General features: G+C 42.2%; 1 protein-coding gene across 2 annotated transcripts in view; it reads right to left on the bottom strand.

The window, feature by feature from the left end:
- PSD3 (pleckstrin and Sec7 domain containing 3) overlaps nucleotides 1–21,717 on the bottom strand; it is a 703,925-nt gene extending 682,208 nt beyond the window's left edge. Inside the window, exon 1 of one of the 2 annotated variants that reach the window (XM_040325287.1) lies at nucleotides 20,938–21,717. In XM_040325287.1, the coding sequence (XP_040181221.1) occupies nucleotides 20,938–21,621 (684 nt within the window). In that variant the 5' untranslated portion in view covers nucleotides 21,622–21,717. The remainder of the gene's footprint in view (nucleotides 1–20,937) is intronic. The other variant, XM_040325286.1, reaches the window with a different exon arrangement.
- Nucleotides 21,718–25,310: the final 3,593 nt, after the last annotated feature.

Genomic DNA, 25,310 nt, shown 5'->3' with positions numbered 1-25,310 from the left:
TAAAGGGAATTCCTTGGGGACTCCCAGGTCATCAGAACTAGTATTCCCATTGGAAGATTTCACTCTAATACTTTTCTGGGAACAACCCAAAATTTGGGATTTTCTTTTACTTTCACTTTCAATGACAATGGTAAACAGGACAAATAGAGAGAGTCAATCTCCTTAACGGGCACAGACAGCAATAAAAACTGACAAGTGTTCCACTCTATCCAAAACTAAAAAATAGTTTTGCCTTTAGTTATACTTTAAAAGCTCCTACAGATCATATGTTTAGAGTTAACTCTGAATATTGAAGACCCCTTGACCCGCCCTGCACTAAGGAAAGGGAGCCTTGACTGCTGGATGCTTGGCAACCAAGCCGGGCGTCAACCTAATCAGGGAGTCAGAGTGGCTCCATTGGGATTGGCTACAATGGCACAAGGTGACTGGGTGGAGCCAGAAGTCTAGAAAAGGCTACCCAAAGGCACATCCCAATACTTTCAAGAGAATTTGACATCACAAGAGTTGGCCTCCCCTGCGTTCCTGTCAGATTCGCTATGGACACCGACGCCTTGATTGGGAGGGTCAGGGATCTACTAGAAAGAGGTCAAGCTGACTGGCTCCTGCCTTTATTCACTGGTGAAACTGTTTCCTGGCTCTCACCTCACCTCCCATTGATGCTTCAGAGGCTGGCCAGCTTCCAGTGCCCACAGGCTGAGCCCCAGCCCCCCTAGTACCGCAACTCCTGCCTCTAGGATAAATAGCGGAGCCACTGCCACTGATGGTGCTGGCTCCTCTTCTCACCCCCAGTCCTGCGCTGCACGTGGAACTCTGAATACATCTAGCCACCCCTAGCCACTTCTAGGCTCTCCTAAGCCCCCCCATGCAGCTCAGCAGCATCTCCCCCACTCTAGGAGCCCCGCCAAATGCTGCGGGTCATCGTCGGGTGGCTGCTCGGGCTTGCACCGCACCCCCCTCTGGATACGGTACCCAGCGCTCAGCTCCCGGTGCCCTGCAGGGCAGGAGCTGCTGCTAATGCCTCTCTCCCCTCTATCAGTGCCGTGCGGCACCTGGGCGCCATTTTCGATTGCAGGGCTTGCCCCTCCACACAGTGGGAGGTCTCCAGCTCCCTGGCAGGCCTCCGCCCGCTCCCTGGCACTTCCTCCAGCCACTCTGCCTCCCCCCCTCATGGTGCCGCATGTAGACTAGAGACCAGGCGCATGGATTAGGGGGGGGGGCGGCGACCCTGTGCCCCTTATGGATGGGCCGCCACTGGCGGCTTTGCTGAGCGAGCAACCCCAAGTGGTCTGTGCAGAGGGGAAGTTGCTTGCATAGAACCTGAACAGGACCCAGAAAAACGTGTCTTTCACTGTAGTAGCATTGACTTTATTTCCTTCCTCTGCAGAACAGGAGACCCTCAGATGCCCCCTCACGCAGTGCACAAAAAAAACGTACATTCCCTTTTGCAAGGGCACAATGGCACCTCAGCGCACCTTGCTGAAGTGCATGAGAAATCTCATGGTAAAAATGCATTGTACCAAAGTGGCAAACAAAAAAAAAAAAGTTTTTGTGCGGCATGATTTCTAAAAAAAGAGGGTGATGCGCTCCTTTAGTGCAAATTACATGTGGTAGAGAGCCCATTCAAATGAATGATGATGCTCCTGAGTTTCCAGTGTAAACAATATTTTACACAGGTTTCAATAATCCAGTGGGACAGCTTCCTCTGGGACTTCATACAAAGATACACAAAATATGTATACAGATGTGCATGTATATATCTCTTGTGTATTTGTAATGGGTGAGCTGTTTCCAAGGAAACTGAGAAAATCCCCCTGGCTCCTTCTTTGACTTTTCATAAGTAAAATACTCCGTGACTCATCAATAGTGAGTCATACAACATACTTATTGGTGCTAATTCAACTGGTAACAAAACCATTAGGCAAAGTACATCTGTAATTAGTTTGATCTAGCCATGCTTTCCTATGGAACACAGGATACAGTTAACTCTCTACATTAATTTATCTAAAGGAGTCATGTAATAAAGTTCCCCTGTTGTATAGAAGATGCTATGGCTAAGCTGCCATCTACTGGTACTTTTATGAAATGTTCCACATAATACTACAGCACTGATGCTTATTACTTATGTGACGCTTGTCCTATTTATGTACTCTTTCAAAATGAACATCATTTTATGTAAAAGAACATGTAATTAAATTGCACATTAACCTTTAGAGCTGAAGTTTAATGAAACATTTTGTTTCTTGGATATAGATTCAGTAACATTATTTACCTTCTAAATTACTTCTAAGGCTCGGTTCACATACCTGTATGTGACGCTTGTCAGATTTATGCACTCTTTCAAAATAAACATAATTGAATGTTAAGGAACATGTAATTGCACATTAACCTTCAGAGCTGAAGTTAAAGGGGTTGTAAAGGTTTGTTTTTTATTTTCTAAATAGGTTCCTTTAAGCTAGTGCATTGTTGGTTCACTTACTTAAAATGTGGAGCTGAGTTAATCCTATGGATCTAAGTTGTACCTGTGATCCACAAAGCGAAAGTACCTGAGTCTTTCCCTGTCCCTCTACCCCTCTGTTGGAGAACTTTGTTAATAAAACCCTTGAAAGAGACTTTGTGTTGGTGCGTACATTCTTCTGGACAACTCTTCAAGGAAAACCTCTGAAGCGAGCGTATGGAACAATAAGGTAACGGTAGGCCCAAATCTAAAACAGCAACTCCTTCGGGGGTGCTACATACATTTAGTAACATTATTTACTTTCTAATTACTCTTAAGGCTCGGTTTACATATATGCGAATCAGATGTGAATCAGACCGGCTTTCAATGGAGCTGGTTCACACATGTACAGGGTGGCCGCGGTCTACTTCCAAAAAGGGTCCTGTGCGATTTTGGGTCCGGGTTAGATCCGAATTCAAGTAAAAATTTGTACCTGAACCGGTGAACAAAACCACACCAGCAGCGGGACATGTATGAAAGTAGTGTAGAAATGCTCCTTACAGTGATGGCGGGTCCTCTTTACATCACTGAACTTTCAGCACTGCAGGGGTTACCTTTCCTGGTTCTAACCGTGACCACACTCTATGTATAAAGAGGGGGTGGGGGTGAATGACAGGAGCTCCTCCTCCACTCACAGAATGCGTTGCATTTCAGTACAAGGATGTTTCTGAATAAACTTGAGCTCAGATGTCCTTTGAACTCACCTCTAACCATAACTCTGAACTTCTGCTTCTTTGGGGTCTGGGTCATTCCCATGTGAGCCATGGGGTGGGGGTTGATTCGGCCCACAGCTCACCGGAGTACAATAAAGCCGGAGTATGGAGTTCAGGTTAGAGGTGAGTTCGAAGGTCATCTGAGCTCTTCTCTATTTCTGAATGGAGGAGAGAACAGAAAGGGATCAGCCAGCCATCAGGATTTCTTTAGTGTTCTTCGTTGTTAGAACTAGAAAATTAAGGCTGGGTTCACATATATGCAAATTGGAATGCGTTTTTAACCGCATTTAACCTCCCTGGCGGTATGATTCTTTCAGAAAAAACATGCTGAAAGCGGTACCATTATTTGCAAGGAAATTTGGCGTTTTATATTGTAGGCCTGTAATTTTTAGGAATAACTCACTTAAATCTGACCAAACAAGATTCTAATAGGCATCCCGGGTATGACATTTTTTTTAAAACAAAATTATAAATTATAATATAATAAATAATTATAAATAATTATAACAAATAATAATATAATTATAATAAAAATTATTCAATAATGTAATCAAATCAAAATCACTGAAATTTTCTCAGTTGCAGAATTGTCGCTGTCATTATTTATTTATTTTTTATGACGAATTTCCCCGCAAATCGCTATCGCACAATTCTGCAAGTGATTATAATTTATTATCGCTTTTTTCTAGCTGATCTAAAACCATTTTTGACATAAAGGGACACTTTTGGTTGCTATGGACAATCTACAGTTTGCAGGGAGAACGAACAGTTTTTATTATATAAAAGAACATGCATGACACAGGACAGACCACTAGGGACAAGGGGTGTGTGTTTTTTTTACATACAGTACTGTAATCTATAAGATTACAGTATACTGTATGCAATGTGTTTGTTTACCTTTTTGAATTTGGCGCCGATCTCCGCTCCCGTGCGTCGTAACGTCGCAGGGAACGGAGATCGGCGGCACAGGAGGACGCTGTGTGAATCGAGCGAGGTCCCGCTCGCTCACACAGCGCGGTGACATCGCTGGATCCAGGACAAGGTAAGCCAGCGCACGCTGCAGGCTCTGCATAGCTTACCCCGAGCGTGACTCGGGGATACCGATCGCAGCAGAAAAAATCCACCCCGAGTCACGCTCGGGGTTACCGCCAGGCAGGTTAATTCTTATAACATGTGGCAGTGAACAGCTTTCAATGAAGCCGATTCACACATGTCCGGGGCGGCTGCAGTGCGGTTTGAAAAAGGGTCCTGTGCGTTTTTGGGTCTGGTTCTTGTGCGAATTCAGGGAAAAATTTGCACCTGAACCAGTGAACAGAAACACATAAGACTCTGGACTGCAAACCGCAGTCGGACATGTGTGAACCCAGCCTAATGATATGAGGAGGACCTGTCATCACATCGATTTTCTTTTTATAGGCAGTTGAGTGGTGTTTGTACCGCTTCCCAACCCCTTATCAGCACCACTCAAAATTGTTGAAATATGCAAAAGATAGAATGTAAAAGGAGGGCCTATTTGGGCCCACCTTCATGGGCTTGCTGCGGCCGGCCTCCTCCCGCTCAAAATGTCATACTAGTTTGTGACGTAATTGTGAGGCAATAAGGTTATAGGTATTTAGGTTACTGTTACTTTTTTTGAGGAGACATTTTTGAACCAATTAAAAGTCTTGGAAGCTTCCAGAAATCCTGGGATTCTAATAAATATGGAAGAATTCCAGAGTTTTCTCATAGTTGGTCAAGCCTTGGCAAAAGAGCTACTCTTCCTTTTGTCGCTGGCACTTATGTTGGTCACCCTGAATTTCTAGGGGGGACATTTAATGTTATTTTAATTAAATATTGCTCAAGTTTCAATAACTGAGCTTATAGAGAGATTTAAGATTTACTTGAATAATTTCTGGTCGAATATTTTTTTTCCGAAATATTCATGTTTTATTGCAAACCAATAAAGTGCTGCAGCATTTATATATGCCAATATGTTGGTGTTTGTGTTGTTCTTTCATTTGGCTGTATTTCGGGAAATGTTAGGAATAATTAAAACTCTTTATGAGGCGTTGGGCCGCATGCAATCCCATTGTGCACACGGCAGTGTTAGTGTTGACTCGTGTTGCGGCAAGGCAAAAATAATCCTGCCTGCAGACTACATCAGGCGTTAACGCCACCTCCATTCAGTTCCATTGAAATGCATCAGAAGCGTGCCGTAAACAGACTAAATTAACGCCTTTGGCAGCGCAGAAATCTCTTGAACTTTTATTAAAGCTCACAAAGATTTAAACCCTTTGCTGCTGTAACCTAATCTTAAAAGATATGTTTTCACTGGAATCAGGCTTTAACCACTTACCCCCCGGACCATATTGCTGCCCAAAGACCAGAGTACTTTTTGCGATTCGGGACTCTGTCGCTTTAACAGACAATTGCGCGGTCGTGCGACGTGGCTCCCAAACAAAATTGGCGTCCTTTTTTTCCCACAAATAGAGCTTTCTTTTGGTGGTATTTGATCACCTCTGCGGTTTTTAGTTTTTGCGCTATAAACAAAAATAGAGCGACGATTTTGAAAAAAATGAATATTTTTTACATTTTGCTGTAATAAATATCCCCCAAAAATATATAAAAAAAAAATTGTTCCTCAGTTTAGGCCGATACGTTTTCTTCTACATATTTTTCGTTAAAAAAAATCGCAATAAGCGTTTATTGATTGGTTTGCGCAAAAGTTATAGCGTTTACAAAATAGGGGGTAGTTTTATGTCATTTTTATTATATTTTTTTTACTAGTAATGGCGGCGATCAGCGTTTTTTTTTTCGGTACTGCGACATTATGGCGGACACTTCGGACACTTTTGACACATTTTTGGGACCATTGGCATTTTTATAGCGATCAGTGCTATAAAAATGCATTGGATTACTATAAAAATGCCACTGGCAGTGAAGGGGTTAACACTAGGGGGCGGGGAAGGGGTTAAGTATGCCTGGGTGTGTTCTTACTGTGGGGGGGGGTGGCCTCACTAGGGGAAACACTGATCCACGGTTCATACATTGTATGAACCGAAGATCAGCATTTCCCCTGCTGACAGGACCGAGAGCTGTGTGTTTACACACACAGCTCCCGGTCCCTGCTCTGTAACGAGCGATCGCGTGTGCCCGGCGGCGATCGCGCCCGCCAGGCACACGCACGGGAGTCGGGGGCGAGCGTGGGGCGCGCGCGCTGGGAGAGAGGACGTCATATTACGTGCTCTCGCCCAGCAGAGCCACCTTGTGGACGTATTTAGACGGTGCGCCGTCGGCAAGTGGTTAAAAAACCTGGCCTCGCAGTGGTTGAGAACTTTAGAAATCATTAGGAGGGCCTCAGCCAAGAGATAGCTGAAGCAAACATCAATACATTGCCATAAATATGGAGTGATGATGTGATTACCTCATCAAATTGTGCAGAAAAATTGGCCACTCATCAGACTGAGCTGTGTCACGTAAAATGCGCTCTTCCAACTTGCTGAAACTTCAAGTGATGTTTTTCAGTCATGTTTTGCTTACTTTGGCATGATAAGCATGTGATGGATGTTATGAAGTTCCTCTATTGCGTTTTCTCATTAATTGAATACAATTAAACTGTTCTGCTTTATCTCATTAACATTCCCTTTAACAGTGCTTAAATGTCAGGCCTTCATAACATTTGCCGGATTTGCAGTGCTTCAAAAAAGCTCTCATGTACTTATCTGAAAACCTAATTTTCTTTCTGGAACATTTCCTCCTAATGTAGTATTACTTAATAGAATGTGAAAAAAGATATACCACTTACACACTGATATTTCTACTAAATTGATTAGAAGTATATCTAAATCAAAATCTTTATTTTTTGTTTAGAATTGGAGTTAAAACTCCTGCCAGTTTTAATATTTTGCAGTCTGTTTCCCATTGGCAGGATTGCCCTCTACTTCCTGTCCAGGAGTGTCAACAGGAAGTGAGAGGAAATCTCTCCACAGTGGGGGTAAATTCCCTCTTAGACCCAACCGATGTCCCTATTGGAAGGGATTTCCTCTTTGTTGGTGTTCCAGCGATAGCAATATAATCTGACCTTTTTTTCATTGTTAAAACATATCAGTCAGGAGAAGGGTATACAATTATTTCCAAAGCATTAGATATACCATAGAACACAGTGAAGACAGTTATCATCAAGAGGAGAAAATATGGCACTAAAGTGACATTACCAAGAACTGGGCATCCCTCCAAATTTAAAAAAAAAAGCTGCAGGAATATCTGCCAAGTACTGGCTGTGTGGTACACGTAACAGGAGTCTCCCATATTCTTCATATGTCTGGGCTATAGGGTAGAGTGGCAAGACGGAGGGAAGCCTTTCTCTTGCGAAGAAAAACATCCAAGACTGGCTAAATTTTACAAAATCACATCTGAAGTCTCCCAAAAGCATGTGGGAAAATGTGTTACGGTGAGATGTAACCAAGGTTGAACTTTTTGCCCATAATTCCAAAAGATATGTTTGTCATCAAAACAACACCACCAAAAGAACACCATACCCACAGTGAAGCATGGTGGTGGCAGCAGCATGTTTTGGGGCTGTTTTTCTTCAGCTGGAACAGGGGCCTTAATCAAGGTAGAGGGAGTTATGAACAGTTCAAAATACCAGTCAATATTGGCACAAAACCTTAAGGCTTCTGCTAGAAAGCTGAACATGAAGAGGAACTTTATCTTTTAGCATGACAACGACCCAAAGCATACATCCAAATCAACAAAGGAATGGCTTCACCAGAAGAAGATTTCAAATTTGGAATGGCCCAGCCAGAACCCAGACCTGAATACAATTGGAAATCTGTGAGGTGGTCTGAAGAGGGCTGTGCACAGGAGATGCCCTCACAATCTAAAAGATTTAGAGTGTTTTTCCAAAATATAGTGGGCAAATCAGGCCAAGTCAAGATGTGCCATGCTGATAGACTTCATACCCAAAAAGACTGAGTGCTGTAATAAAAAGAAAAGGTGCTTCAACAAAGTATTACTTTAAGGGTGTGCACACTTATGCAACCATATTATTATAATTATTATTATTTTTTTACTTCCCTCCAACTAAACGATTTCAGTTTGTTGTTCAATTGAGTTGTACAGTTTATAGGTCACATTAAAGGTGGGAAAAGTTCTGAAATGATTTATCTGTGTCTCATTTTTTTACATCATAGAAACCTGAAATTTTAACAGGTTTGTGTACACTTTTTATTTCCACCTTATAAAAGTATCTTTCTATATCAGTGGTCTCCAAACTGTGGCTCATGGGATAGATGCGGTGGTTTGCTTAGTTTTTTTGGCCCATTGGGCTCTGTTCCTCCCACTGACATCAATGAAGAAGCGACATTTCTTCCACTTCCACGAGCAATAGGGCACTATTCTTCCCACTGGCATCAACAGTAGGGCAAGTTTACTCCTACAGACACCAACGAGGAGCCACTATTTCTCCCACAGACACCTACCTTGGGGCACTCTTCCTCCTCCTATTGGCCACAAGCACTATGCAGTTTTTTACTACTGTTGATCACCAAGCCTGAGACCTATTTATACTGGCCACAGTCCAGCCCCCCTAAAGTCTGAAGGACAGTAAACTGGACCTTTGTTTAGGAAGTTTGGAAACCTCGAAATGATATTGACTCTTACTGAGGAGAATTTAAGGAGAAAGGGATTGGAGGCATTCCTGTACCATATAAGGAAAAGTGTATGGAATACATCTTTGTGGGGGTGTTTTTGGACATTGCCCACTTATGTTTCACTCTAATTCTTCTGCAAGTTGTAATTAAAGGAGATCTGTGGTCGCAGCGTACATTTCTCTTTATAATATCAGTATTGTACTAACAATATAAACAAACAGTTCTTATTGACAATCCAATATAAGCTTACTTGAAAATATTCCTTTCATATTGTGAGAGCTGCCTGTCTGCTGGTCATCTCTTTCCACAACTTCCTAGATTCCATGCATGCTTTGCAGCTTCTCCTCTGTTTACATCCACTTTCTACATTTCTAAGGACTACATATCCCATGGTACCTTGCTGCCTGCTAGCAGTGATTCCTGCACTGATGTTGCCTCCCGAGACTCCTCCTCTCAGCACCTCTGTAGTTCAGAAGGCAGGCTCTGTGAAATGTGTGACACAACAGTGCCTATCACCAGGACAAAGTGAATATGTGTCACAGAATTGCAAAAAGTAAACATGTAGGATTCTTCACACAAACTTCATAATTGTTCAGATTAATAGGAGTAGGCTAGAAATAAATGAAAATAATAAATTACTTTTTGACCATAAATACGCTTTAACCCACTTGCTCTCCCTGGTAACCCTTTAAAGTTCTGGTGGGAAGGATCAGCGATTATGTGATTTGCTGTCACATTGATGGTCACATGGTTGAGAACTGGCCCTGCTGCCTACCATTTGTTAGTCCAGACCAAGAACTGTGATTGACAGCTCAATCTCTGTGCTGGGAAAGCGCAATAGGCACGCTCTCAGCACAGAAACATTGGCTGCCCAGAAACCCATATGTGCTGCATGGGGACATTAAAGCCTGTCCTTTTGCCACCATACATATGTGTTATGTGGATGGCAACAGGTTAAAGGGTTAAAGGAATTTTTTTTTTTTTTAAATAACAAACATGTTATACTTACCTCCACTGCGCAATTCGTTTTGCACAGAGTGCCCCCGATCCATGTCTTCTGGGGTCCCTCAGCGGCTGTCTCTGGTCCTCCCCGCAATTAGTCACCACAGTCATGTGAGAGCTTGCATGGTGGTCACTGCATCACTCGGCCCCGCCCCTCGGCGCGCCGCGTCACTGTATGTGATTGACAGCAGCACCAGCCAATGGCTGCGCTGCTCTCAATCCATCCGCTCTAGCCAATCAGCGGCCAGGCTGAGCGGCAAAGAAGATATCGGGACTTTGCCGACTTTCGATGGGTCAGGTAAGTATAACGGGGGCTCGGGGGGCGACAGCATCAGATGTTTTTTCACCTTAATGCATAGATTGCATTAAGGTGAATTTTTTTTCCTTTACAACTCCTTTAAGGAAGCCTAATATGCATACAGCAATGACATAGACATATGATATGGTCTTTGTATCCATGCATTATTATGTATTATTTTCCAGACATAGATTGATCGTATAGCCTTTGGCGACATGTACCCATTTAAATAGCAGATTTGCTCCAACAAGTGCAATAGAAGTATAATTAATCATTCATAAGCCATCACTCAAGGCTGTTTAATCCTATTGAAGGTTGATGTTTTGCTCAAAATACAGTACCGGAATTTATGAAAAAGTCAACGACCAAGATTACAATAACTACATACAGTAAATTATGGGTACAAGAAAAGCCATATTCCATAGAAAACAAAATCATATTGCATTCTACTGTAGCTTCAAGACAATAGGGGTTGATTTACTAAAACTGGAGAGTGCAAAATCTGGTGCAGCTGTGCATGGTAGCCAATCAGCTTCCAACTGCAGCTTGTTTAATTAAGCTTCACTAAAAAAACTGGAAGCTGATTGGTTTCTATACAGACCTGCAACAGATTTTGCCCTCTCCAATTTTAGTAAATTCACCCCAATGTCCTCCAGCATCCTAGGCAAAGATGACAAAATACACCCCCTTCCAGATTGGCTCCTTTTGCAGGTATAGCTATGTAAAACATTACAAATAAGTGCCTATACTGTTTAAAATCCAACAATAAACTGTCTCACCCTGCTCTGCACATGCTCAGTTGCTCTCCATTTTTAGGCACTGCCGAGTTTGTAGAGACCGATCTGCTGTCACCAGTTACAGTATTTGATGATTTGGCAGTTTGGTTAAGGACACAAGCAAACATGATTGTAAGCAATCCCAGTACTGTATTTTGAAACCGTTAAATAGATAGGTTTAGTTCCTCTTTATGATTTACTGCTGTTCAGGGGCTTTGGGCTTCAACAAAATATCAACCTCCAGCAAAGTTAAAAAAGAGCAATGCTGGAGGCAATTTACAACACACACTAATTTTAGTAGCATAATTATTAACATGGAATGTATGTTCCTTGCTAAAGAACATTGTTTTCAAGTGGTTATGGGTAAAATTTGACTTTAAATATCTGTCACTCTTTTAATGAGATTTTAAAACATACAATAATGGAGAACTGCAGTTTGCAGTAACCCCTGGTTAGACAGTTACCGGTATACATATGGAAAACTTTACAATAAACTTTACAATCTTTTTTTTTTCTAATAGAGAAGAATTAAAATTCTGTAAGGTTTTAATTTCTGTATGCAACCCCATTGGAGAGATTTTCCCTCACTTACTCTCCTTGTGATACCAAGAAGTAGGGGGTGGGGAGCTTTCACCTACACAGATGAAGGCAAAAAAAAATAAAAATAAATTTAGTTACGTTGTAATTCTTCCTCACAATACCATTATACTAAAATATATTTTTGTTTTTGGTCTGAATGGAAGTGAGGGATCTTCCCAAATGGGGCACAGACATGACTAATGGATTCGTCAACCTTTTTCCGTACGATTAAAATAAAACATGGACTGCGTGAGTGACACAGGTTTTATATGGCCACAGCAGCCACATTTTTATTAACCAAAGAAGAAAATAACATCACGTAGGCACAATTTTAACTGGAATGGTCTATGTCCTCAGCCGGCTCGAAGACATTCCGACATCACACATACTTCCATATTCCCCTCCCCCAGGGGACCTAGTTTCTGGGAGAACCACCACTGACCTGGGAATCCTGGGAAGACATAGAAAAACTGCCAAAACATGAAGCCAATACATGGAGAAAGGCAGCAGAAGAATTAAAGTCACTTCAAAAAAATAAAACCTGGACACTCAGAGTTCCCTCCTAACCACAGAACTATATAAAGTAAGTGGACTTTCAAAGTCAGACGCAGAAGGGAATATCCACATATACAAAACCAGACTAGTTGCCAATGGTTACTCCCAAAATTTTGGTGAAGATTACGATGAAACATTCGCTCCCGGCCTAAAACACTCCACCATCAGATCGCTTCTTAGCGTTGCAGCCGGGAAGGGCAAGCAAGTCAAATACCTAGACATTAAAACTGCTTTACTATATGGAGACATTAAGGAAGATCTCTACATGGAGCAACCACCAGGGTTTGAGCAAGGAGTCAACCTTGTGTGTAAACTTCAGAAGAGCAACTACGGTCTGAAAGGGTTTGTAAAGGAATTTTTTTTTATCTTATTAGCTTCCTTTACCTTAATGCAGTGCTGTTTTCATGTCCTCATTGTTGGTTTTTGCTCTCAAGTTGCTGTAATTCTTCTCTGATCTCCACACTTCCTGGTTGTCTGTTTCCTGATGACCACAGTACTGGGAGCTTTCTCTCTGTGGTCACTAACTTTAAGGAGGTGTGATTACTGTGTGTCTAAAACCCCACAGCACCAATCAGTTTCGTTTTCCAAACCATCACTGCCCTGTATTGGCTATGTGGCTCTGTACAGCACAGAGGCAGAAAACAACATGCAAAAACTAAACTAGAAAATACAGGTACATTATATGATTGATTTTTATCTATTTTTAATAGTTTTTAAAATGAATCAGTTAACTAGTATGTCTCTATAAACAGTCATTTCAGCAAAAAAACATTTTTTTATTTACAACTCCTTTAAGCAATCTGCAAGCATATATAATGAAAAAGTGAACAAAGTACTTATCAGAGAGGGATTCTGAATAAGTAAAGCAGACCCTTGTCTCTACTCCAAGAATTAAGAAGACAGATGGGTATACATCCTTATCTATGTTGTTCACATTATAACCTGTTAGAAGGGGATTACAATCAGATAGTTCACAAGCTGAAAGAAAATGTTTAAACCAAAGAGCTTGGGAACATTAGCTACTATCTGGGAATCCAAATAAAGAGAGAGAAGAAGATGGAAGTTATCTTCTCAACCAGTCTCAGAAATTTACCGAAATCTTGGAACAATTCCATATGCAAGATGCAAAGAAAGTGAAAAATCCTAAGGAACCAGGCTATCAAAATAGCAATGAAGCAGAAAACTTGCTACCCAACCATGACACATATCACAGAGCAATCGGTAAGCTGCTATATGTAGCCACTGTGATAAGACCAGACATAGCCGCACCAGTAGGCATACTATGCAGAAAAGTTTCATCTCCCTCTCACAGTAAAAATACAATACCTCAGAAGAACTCAGATGAAGTTATGGTTACCAGCAACATCCAAACCAAAACTGGTCAGGTATGTGATGCTGATTGGGCGGGGGACTGCACAGACTGCAAATGCATAAGTAGATTCATCTTCCAGTATGGGGAAGGAACCATAAGCTGGTCTAGTCGAAAGCAATCAACTGTCGCTCTATCCTCAACTGAAGCAGAGTACATTACAGCATCACACGCATGTCAAGAAGCGATATGGATTCATCAACTTTTTATGGACATTGGGATAGACATTTCAACACCAATTCCAATTTTAGAATACAACCAGGGTTACGCAATCAGGAATGGTCAATCCTAGAACCAAACACATCAATGTAAAGTGTCACCTACTGTGGGACAATCAGCAGCAAGGTGTAATTGACATTCAATACTGCCTGTCAGAGGAAATGACTGCTGATGCACGTCATAGCTATTTCCAGAAGAAGCTGAATATAATTTGACAAATCGCATGCTGTTGAGAAGGGGTGTTGGAAGAAGCAACAACAAGTAGCTTTCTATATTGTGAACTATATATATATGCATTATACCTATCTATACTAGTAGGTGGCATTGCAGTATTATAGTGTATATTCTCTGTGGTAATGTACCGGTAATCACATACAGATGTCATTTCTGTATCTAAGCATGCACTTGCATCCTCCTTGTTTCTGTTCTTCTTCTGTTCATGTTTCCTAATGCTGTAAGACATGCATTGCTAATCCTCCATGAAAGTATTCTCTGCATACAACAAGCTTCCAAGCACATGATTCAATAACCTGCTAATAAACACTACAGATAAATGTGCTTAGGTCAAATTTCATAAATCAGGTATACATCCACTTTAAGTATGCAGAAACGAAGGGTGTTTTATGTAAAATGCAAGCAGTTCAGGTGTTTGTGGTCTCTTTCACACTTATTTTCGTACAATACTGTTCTTTTTTAGCCCTTAGCTTATTTTATTTTGGTTTAGGATGTTATTAGTCAGACATTCGGTCTCCATTTTCACTCAGTTTATTTTATGGTTTTAGCCCTGGCATTGGGATAAGATTTTAGTGGTGAAAAAGCCAGTAATATAGGACTATAACCATGTATTACTTGTTATGACATTTTTGTCTTTCTACACTGTATGTCCTTAGAAATATGTATGTGTTATTACAGGGTAATATAGAGAGATCAGAGATCTCCACTGTAGAACGTTTTGTGTCACTAAATATATTCTCAGTGCAGGGCCAGATTAAGAACATCACGGGCCTGGTGCTGAGGATTTAGGTGGGCCTTTTATAAATAATAAATACATAAATATACAAACAATTTTTTGTTATAATAAATTAAATTAAAGAGAGAGAGAGCTAGGATGAGAGAGAGAGAGAGAGAGAGAGAGAGAGAGAGAGGATGAGAGAGGGGTGAGGGGTAAGGGAGGAAGGATGAGAGAGAAAGGGGGGGATGAGAGAGAGAGGATGCACATGAGCATGCATGGGAATGACATCAACGCAGCCCAGCCAAGGCAAGTGACCGAAGTCACAGAGCCCAGAAGGAAGACCGGGGTGAAGATGGAAGCGCCTGGGACCCGCCGGACTGATCACAGCACAGCACTGGAGGGCTCAGCCTGACAATTTAAGTGTACCCTAATGTGCTAATATGCTGTGCATATTTGTACACTATGGCATAACCTACCTCAGGGCCTCTAAAAAGTAGTAATGTTAGTGAAGTTTACTACCACTTTATTATCACAGGATCCCAGGAGCCTCTCATGGGTCCCCCTACTGACCCGGTGCCCTTGGGCAGTGCCTAAGTGCATAGTTGCCAACATTTCAAAAATATTTTTAAGGGACACTTTTTTTTTTTACAAGTGCTATATTTAGAGTAGCTGAGATCCCCTATGTTCCTCTATACATCACAGTCGTAATCACAAAATTAAATAAGTACTAATAATGGGCAGAACAAATATGAGGACTGAGAAGATTTCCTTTAGTTGAACTAACAAAAGTGTGTCCATTCTAGAGCTGGTAACATTGAGGTTATTCAGTATAATTTTAAATAACTGTTTTTGTGGGTAAGAGGTGTAGGGGAGGAGTATGGATGGTATAAAACTGGGAATTATGTGCAGTAATGGAGAGAAATGTGGAGGGTCTAACAGTGGGCACTATGTACAGGAGAGGAGTGTTTGAGGGTATGACAGTGGGCAGTATGTACAGGAGAGGAGTGTGGAGGGTATGACAGTGGGCAGTATGTACAGGAGAGGAGTGTGGGGGTATGATGGGGGGCGGTATGTACAGGAGAGGAATGTGGAGAGAAAGATAGTTGGCAGTATGTAGAGTGTGAAGGGTAAGGTTGGGTTACAGTATGTACAGGAGAGGAGTGTGCAGGGTATGACAGTGAGCAGTATGTACAGGAGAGGAGTGTGGGGGGTATCACAGTGGGCAGTATGTACAGAAGAGGAGTGTGGAGGGTATGATAGTGGGCAGTATGCACAGGAGAGGAGTGTGGAGGGTATGACAGTGGGCAGTATGCACAGGAGAGGAGTGTGGAAGGTACGATAGTGGGCAGTATGCACAGGAGAGGAATGTGGAGGGTATGATAGTGGGCAGTATGCACAGGAGACTAGTGTGGAGGGAATGACAGCCGACACTATGTACAATAGAGGAATTTATGAATGTGGGCAGTATGTACAGGAGAGGAGTTTGGAGGGTATGACAGTGAGCAGTATGTACAGGAGAGGAGTGTAGATGGTATGATACTGAGCAGTATGTACATTAAATGAGTGTGGAGGGTATGTACAATAGTATGTACAGGAGAGGAATGTGGAGGGTATGAGAGCAAGCAGTATGTACAGGAGAGGAATGTGGAGGGTATGATACTGAGCAGTATGTACATGAGATGAGTGTGGAGGGTAAGACAGTGAGCAGTATGTACAGAAGAAGAGTGGGGAGGATGACAGTGGGCAGTATGTACAGGAGAGACGTGTGGAGGGTATGACAGTGGCCCTATGTATAGGAGAGAAGTTTGGAGGGTATGACAGTGAACAGTATGTACAGGAGAGGAGTGTGGAGGGTATGATGGTGGGCACTATGTAAAGGATAGAAGTGTGGAGGGTATGACACTGGGCACTATGTACAGGAGAGAAGTGTATGACAGTGGGCACTATGTACAGGAGGGGAGTGTGTAGGGTTTGACAGCGGGCACTATGTATAGGAGAGAAGTGTGGAGGGTATGACAGTGAGCAGTATGTACAGGAGAGAAGTGTGGAGAGTATGTACAGGTGAGGAGGATGAAGGAATCTGGGAAGGAAAAATGTAAAGGTTTGTGGAAGGATTTTTAGGAAATGCGTAGTGGTTAAGCGGTACATACATGGATTGAAATCACGTCAATTAAGCAGAGACCAGCCATAGTCGATCTATGTATGGGCTAGCTGGTTTTACACAAGTCAATCTATTGTCTGACTTGAGTACAACCAGCCTGTCAGGTTTTTCCCAAAACAATCAGTGCTGCCAGCTATAGTTAGAAACACTGATCATTGTATTCACAGGCAGAACACAATAACACTACAGGAGCGATTTCCCCATCCACAGGTCAGCAGGTGAGGGTGTGTGGGGACAGGCTGGGGAGAGGTACTAGTCAGTCCCTGGGAAGGCCCTGGCTAGTATCAGAGCCAGATACACACAGGTTACATACGCCGCGATCGTTACAGCGAGAGAATTAATTCTAGTACTAGACCTCCTCTGTAACTCTAAACATGTAACCTGAAAACAAAATTTAAAGCATCGCTTAGGACAGTGGTCATCAACCCCGTCCTCAGGGCCCACTAACAGGCCAGGTTTGTAAGATAACTGAAATACATGACAGGTGATATCATTTGCTGCTTAGTGACTGCAGTATTCTAGTCTGCATCTCCCCAAGGTAATACATAAAACCTGGCCTGTTAGTGGGCCCTGAGGAAAGAGTTGATGACCACTGGCTTAGTATACAAAAAAATCATGCTAACGTTAGTGTTTTTTTTATATATATATAATGTTTGAGGGTTCAGAGTAAATTTCTAGCAAAAAACAAATGATGATTTTTACATGTAGGAAAGAAGTGTCAGAATCGGCCTGGGTGGCAAGGGGTTAATTACCATAAGTAATATACAAATAATTATTATAAGCCCTGTGATCTCATCCTCTCAGTCTGCTGCTGCAGAGTGTGTCAGCTTGTATTTAAACTGGCTGTTCTGTATGTAGCTTCTGACAGGCTGCGCAAGCCGCCCCGTATCTCCAGAACCATAAGTGCCCATTCACACCTAGGCCTATATACGCCTGAAGCGCGACGCCGCAGCAGCCCCTGATACGCTGGAGGGGTGATTTTACATTGTCGGCTATGGAGATGGTTCACATCTCCACGCCGAACGCCGAACGCCGAAACGCCTGAAGCTCAAAACAAGTCCCGGACCCTTTTTTCGGGCGGCTTCGGCGTTCGGCCATATCTGACAATGTTGATCACCCCTCCTGTGTATGTTACCGCGGCATATTTTACCGCGTTTTGTCGTGGCAAATCGCGGGAAAAAACGCTGCAATTTGTCGCGGCAATTCGCGGTAAAATACGCTGCGTTGTAGTGTGAATGCAGCCTTAATGATATGAGCCCCATATTTTAACCAGTTATGGGGTGGGTCTTCTCTTTTTGGGCAAATGGGCCTATCTTGAGGAAGGGGCCTGGAGCTGCAGCTCCATCAGCCCCTATGTTAATCCGGTCCTGTCTCAGTGTGATGGCCAACATCATTCCAATTTCTCTCTGAGACCAAGTCATCTTGGACCTGTTCTGTAACTGGACCATGAACCAGTACAATGATGAGTTGTGTTCAGTTGTTCCTCCTGCTTGCCCCTACATCACTACAGGACTGTGATGTACGGGATGATGGATCAAATCACTGAGCACAGCAGGGATTGGGAAATTGACACGTCCAGAAGTGTCAAAGTCTGCAGGATCTTCAGCCAACAGCTTCTCTTCAATATTGCAGATGTTGTCTGTGTAATCAGTGGAGACATAATAATGTCTTCTTTACAGAGAACACGTGATCTTAATCTGAACTCTTACGTTTAGTCTAGAGGACCGTGAAATTGAAAAGCCATTTTACTTACCTGAGCCTCCAATCCTGTAGGCAGAGGTGGCTCTTTAATTAGGCAACTTAGGCAATCACCTAAGGCCTCGCACTCACAGGGCCCTCGCGTGCCACCACCTCTGGCGCTGCCCTGTGTTATTTGTTCCCTGCTGTCACCTTTCTGGGTCCCAGATGATATATTGGCTGCATATGTCTGATGGGTGAGGAGGGTGCCCTAGAAGTGGTGCTGATCACCTGTGTGCTAGATCTGTGCCATTTTTCTTGCTTGAATTTTTCCCCATTTTGGAGATGTGAGTGGGGTCCTCGTGTAAAAATGTTGCCTACGGCCTCACAAAGCCTAGAGCTGCCTCTGCCTGTAGGCCCCTCGCCACCAGTCCCTGGAGCCTCTTCTGCAAGTGTGTTCCAGAATTCTAAGGTCCTCTTACATCATCAAGACCAATGCAGAGCCTGTAGCCCTGTACTGGGCATGATGCTGAGGGACACTACCAGAGCGTGTGTGTGTGTGTGTGAGGGGGGGGGGGATTGGGCCAGGGGGTTAGTGCAATTTGCTGGGGGGGCAGAAGTAAAAGTGCTTTTCAGGTTGCCTAGACTAAGCAAGCAGTTAACCCTTGCAGTGCAGGTGCAGCTGATTGGGTATTACAATGAGCATACAGTAGATGCACTTATTCACTAAGTGACTTGAACATTCTAGGCAAAACTATATTTTATATTTCAGACATTAAGCACAATTAAAAATAACAGTCCCAAATAAAAAAGGAACAACAAAAAGTATTTAAAAAGAAACCACTGAACAGAATAAAGAATACAGATGAATAATAGAGAAGTAAAATCAGGCCAACGACCCTGACAGCAGAAAAGAGATCAGTTACGTGTCATCTGAAATTCAGGATTATTCTTAGAGCAGACTATTTTTATTTATACGTGTCCTATATATTAATGACACTACATTTAAGAGGTCATCCTGCATTTCTATTTCTCAAGTATAATCTAGATTTCATCATTACGATTTCCCAATCTCACAAATGTGGAGAGAAGTAATATCTGCACATTATTAAAACAAATGCTTACTCGCCAAACATCATATTGCAAAATATACTGATACTGTTATTTGATACTGTCTCTTTCTCAACTAGATGCAAACGGTAATTTTTTCCTCTAAATGTTATTTGCAATGAAAGTAATTATGGTTAATTTTTACAAATGGGAATAGGGGTTGATGTATATAAGAGAGGACAAAAGAAAATATCAGCGTTTTCTTATAGCATACAAACTTCTGGGGCGATTTACTAAAATTGGTGCACTCAGAATCTGGTGCAGCTTTGCATGGTAACCAATCAGCTTCTAACTTCAGCTTAGTCACCAGGACAGTCTTAAAGCATTGGCACCTCTGGGCACTGCCCAGGGGCCCCAGGTGCATGGGGGCCCATGATAACCTTGCATTACATCATACTTGCCAACTGTCCTAGATTTGTTGGGACAGTCATGCTTTTTACTAAGCTGTCTTGAGATGGCTGTGTCCTGGGCAGCATCCTGGAACCTATACAGTGCCCTCCTGATCCAAGTATTGTGCCCTCCTGACCCACCCTGCACTGTGCCCTTTGTGTAGATTAGTCTTTGATTTGTGGCATGTTTGTTCAACATTTTATAGTTTACAATTTTATTGAAAGTACTAATAAATATATGTTTAATTCTGTCAACTATTTATACTTTAACTATTGAAAGTATGTGCGTAAATTGGGGCAGGCTAGTAAGGCTCCAATGTATTATTTTACCCAGGGGCCTATGATGCTAATAAGACGGCCCTGCCCATCTTATAGCCTAAACATAAAATGTGAGAAAAGCCCTGTTTGTCTCCATTGGAAAGTTTCCTAACATTTGTCATTTTCTTTCACTCTTAAGCCCTGTACACACGATCGGATATCTGATGGAATCTAATCCGATGGATTTTTTCATTGGATATCCGATGAAGCTGACTTTCATCAGTCTTGCCTACACACCATCGGTTAAAAATCCGATCGTGTCCAACGCGGTGACGTAAAACACTACAACGTGCTGAGAAAAATTAAGTTCAATGCTTCCGAGCATGCGTCGACTTGATTCGGAGCATGCATGGATTTTTGACCGATGGATTTCCCCACAGACGATCGTTTTTTTCTATCGGTTTTTTAACCATAAGAAAAATTTAAAACAGGTTCTATTTCTTTTCACCGATGGATAAAAAAACGATGGGGCCCACACACGATCGGTTTGTCCAATGAAAACGATCCATCAGTACGGACGAACTGATCGTGTGTGCAGGGCATAAGTGATAACAGTCACCAGGACAAATAGAGAGGGTGAACCAAGGCAAATCACTCTATCCAAAGTTTTAAAAAGTTTTGCCTTTAGTTTGATTTTTAGTTTGATGCACATACATGAATCATTTATGAATACTGACGACCAATGAAAGGCTTACCTTTTCAAGTATGACAGGGCTGGCCGTAGTCACTGACATGGTGTACTTGGTAGCTAGCATCTGTCCCACTGATCTGTCATTCAGTCCTGTTAATGCAGCAGATTTTTCCACTACAGCATCCCGGAAACTTTTACATTCAGGGCTTCTCCGAAGAATCGGTGAGTTTGTTAGGCTAGGCTTGTGTACCTCGACCTTCCACCACATCTTGTCTTCTCCTGGGCTGGGAAGGGGGTCCATCACATTCCAACAGCTGGAAACATAACTGTCACTGGAGTATGTGCAGGAGTTTGAGGCATACTGGTTTGTCACTGGGACTGTAGACGTGTAGGCTTCGTTTTTGTGACACTCGCCCTCCCCCTGATCATGAGTAAACGTTTTTTCCCTGGTTTTGGCCAGTGTGTATGCTTGGGCAGTAGATGGGCTGCTCTTGGTGCCATTGCTCATTGCTGTACAGATGTTTCTGCATGACACTCTCTTCTGGGCAGAGCTGCCTGACTCTATCTTTAGCTGTGTGTCTTCTCTCACACAAGAATCTGGCCCCCTGGTGTCACATGCCTTTCTGCTTGCAGTTAGAAAACTTCCCTCTGCCAAACTGCACGCCTTCTGTGAACACTGAGCAGATTTGCTCGGTGACTTCAGCTGGATAAAGAGGAAGGAAGTTTTCATCTGTTGCTGATCTGCCATTTCCTCGCCGTGAACTTGTCAAGAAACCATCATGTATCCTACCGTGGAAAAGTACCGCACTTTTCCAGAGATCACCTTGAAATCTTCATCTTTTCTAGAACACATATCTACGAGAAAAAAAAAAATATATATGTGATGATTTACTTAATACAAAGACCAACAGCTGTTATCTTTCAGCATTAAAATAATGATGTCATGAAACAAACATGGAGGCTGCTATTTCAGTTTTATTAAATTTCTAAATATGATAGTGTTCTGCTGTCATGCTGATCCACTTGCTTTAGTAGTAGTTTTCTGGCTGTGCTGAGAACGCAGCTTGCGCTCCTCCAAAAATCAGACACGACCCCCCCCCCCCCCCCCCACAAAGCCTTTTTCTGGGAAGATCAGTGTCTTGCTGTTTCTCCTCCCCCAGCTCTCTAAGGCTGCATTCACACCTAGGCATTTTGAATTGCGGGGAAATTTGCCGCAATTAAAAAAAAGCCCTGGTGTAAATGACAAATCCCACAACGCATATTTAACCTCCCTGGCGGTATGATTATTTCAGAAAAAAGGTGCTGAAAGCGGTACCATTATTTGCAAGGAAATTTGGCGTTTTATACTGTAGGCCTGTAATTCTTAGGAATAACTCACTTAAATCTGACCAAACAAGAGTCTAGTAGGCATCCCGGGTATGAATTTTTTTTAAAAACAAAATTATAATATAATAAATAATTATAACAAATAATAATATAATTATAATAAAAATTATTCAATAATGTAATCAACTCAAAATCACTGAAATTTGCTCAGTTGCAGAATTGTCGCTGTCATTACTTTTATTTTTTTATGACGAATTTCCCCACAAATCGTAATCGCACAATTCTGCAAGTGATTATAATTTATTATTGCTGTTTTCTAGCTGCTCTAAAACCATTTTTGACATAAAGGGACACTTGGTTGCTATGGACAATCTACAGTTTGCAGGGAGAAAGAACTTTTTTTTTTTATATAAAAGAACATGTAGGACACTGGGCAGACCACTAGGGACAAGGGGTGTGTGTATTTTTTACATACAGTACTGTAATCTGTAAGATTACAGTATACTGTATGTATTGTGTTTGTTTACCTTTTTGAAGGTGTGTCGTAACGTCGCAGGGAACAGAGATCGGCGGCACACAGAGGCACTATGTGAATCGAGCGAGGTCCCGCTCGCTGACACAGCGCGGTGGCTTTGCTGGATCCAGGGACAAGGTAAATAAACCAAGCCTGTGGATTCTGCGAGGCGAGCCCGAGTCTGACTCGGGGTTACCAATAGTAGACAAAAAATCTCACCCCGAGTCAGACTCGGGAACACCACTCAGAAGGTTAAGAAGCGACAAGCTTCACACGATTCGGTTTGGTGCGATTGCAACATGATTTATGGTGCGATAATCAGGGCAGAACTGAAGCACTTTTTTTAGGTATCATTCAAATGAATGGCATCTGAAATATGTTGATGCGACACACAAAAGATTTACGCTGCTCACAGGTGAACCGCCTCTAATGGCATGATCTCCTCACTGCAGGATACTCGCCCAGTTGCAGCTGAATCGATAATGAAAGGAAAGTCCGAGTGACTGCGCACCAAACTGGGATCCAAATGCCTTTATTTGCATAAAACCATGAAGAGCACTACATGTACAGTATCTGACAAAACATTTTTATACATAATTTATTATATCTTTTCATATGACAACACTGAAGAAATGACACTTTGCTACAATGTAAAGTAGTGAGTGTACAGCTTGTATAACAGTGTCAATTTGCTGTCCCCTCAAAAATGTCCAAATTGGGTCCCAAAGTGTCAAGATTTTGTGTGGCGACCATTATTTTTCAGCACTGCCTTAACCCTCTTGGGCATGGAGTTCACCAGAGCTTCACAGATTGCCACTGGAGTCCTCTTCCACTCCTCCATAATGACATCACGGAGCTGGTGAATGTTAGAGACCTTGCGCTCCTCCACCTTCCGTTTGAGGATGCCCCCCAAATGCTCAATAGGGTTTAGGTCTGGAGACATGCTTGGCCAGTCTTTACCCTCAGCTTCTGTAGCAAGGCAGTGGACATCTTGGAGGTGTGTTTGGGGTCGTTATCATGTTGGAATACTGCCCTGCGGCCCAGTCTCCAAAGGGAGGGGATCATGCTCTGCTTCAGTATGTCACAGTACATGTTGGCATTCATGGTTCCCTCAATGAACTGTAGCTCCCCAGTGCTGGCAGCACTCATGCAGCCCCAGACCATGACACTCCCACCACCATGCTTGACTGTAGGCAAGACACACTTGACACCATCTGAACCAAATACATTTATCTTGGTCTCATCAGACCACAGGAAATGGTTCCAGTAATCCATGTCCTTAGTGTGCTTGTCTTCAGCAAACAGTTTGCAGGCTTTCTTGTGCATCATCTTTAGAAGAGGCTTCCTTTAGGGACAACAGCCATGCAGACCAACTTGATGCAATGTGCAGTGTATGGTCTGAGCACTGACAGGCTGACCCCCACCCCTTCAACCTCTGCAGCAATGCTGGCAGCACACATATGTCTATTTCCCAAAGACAACCTCTGGATATGACGCTGAACATGTGCACTCAACTCCTTTGGTCGACCATGACGAGGCCTAAATAATCTATTGATGATCAAAGTAAACCAATAACTTGTGCAAGTAGTCCATATACAGTAGCCTGTAGCGCATATTAAGGACAAGTGGGCACTAAGGGCAATAAGGGAAATAGCCATCGTATTATTCCTTCCATGAAAGCAGTGATTATTTTATTTATTTACAGTGAGAAGTGACCCCTTTATAAAATCCATTGTTTGCTAAGAAATGCATCATGTGCTTTACCATGCCCCCAGTATATGACAAGTGTACATTTTTTACTAGTACCTACTGATTGTGCATAAATGTTTTCTTACTAGCCTCCGGTACTTTTAAATAATTTACAATGCTTATTACTTTGGTCATTTTATATATAGTTTATTAATTGCTAAATTGCTATTATGATGAATTTACTATAGTAAGCAGAAGCACCCCAGGGATATGCATGTACCACTGGTTGAGAACGTGTGAGCTAAACTACCCTTTCACTTATGTAGAATAATGCTTGCAGACATAAATCTGTGTAGGGAGACAGTTTCCATTTCCCTTTCTGTATAGCAAACCATTAAAGGGAACTACAGGCAGGCTAACTAGCCTAAAATGGCTATTAAAATAAAACAATAATAACAATGTGAATGTTATGCAAATGCACAGTGAAAATGTTGACCCCACTGAACTGAAGCTGGCCATATATAGTTAGATTTTCATTTGAATGCTTGCATGGAAATTCAGGAAAATCATTCATCAGAACATTCTTTCCTGCCATCGACTCAACTAATTTCATCTGTAAGCTGTTAAAATTTCATCCACACCTGCTATTTGAACGTATATTCAGACATATTACAATATGTACACATTTTCCTGAACAAAAACCACATTAATAGATAGATTTTAATTTGTTGAAGAAAAACTTTCCATCCTGCTCGAATAACTTTTCTCGTTCCTACAGCTAAAAACAATTGTTGATTTGACCCCACTGACCATTAGAAAACGTTTAAATAACATTAAAATGCTGTATGGTCAATTTAAAGCGAAGCTCCACCAAAAAGGGAAAACTCTGCTTGTTTGCACCCTCCACT

The sequence above is a fragment of the Rana temporaria genome, chromosome 1 (assembly GCF_905171775.1).
Source record: "Rana temporaria chromosome 1, aRanTem1.1, whole genome shotgun sequence".
Lineage (NCBI taxonomy): Eukaryota > Metazoa > Chordata > Amphibia > Anura > Ranidae > Rana > Rana temporaria.
This window is presented reverse-complemented; position numbering and strand designations above follow the sequence as displayed.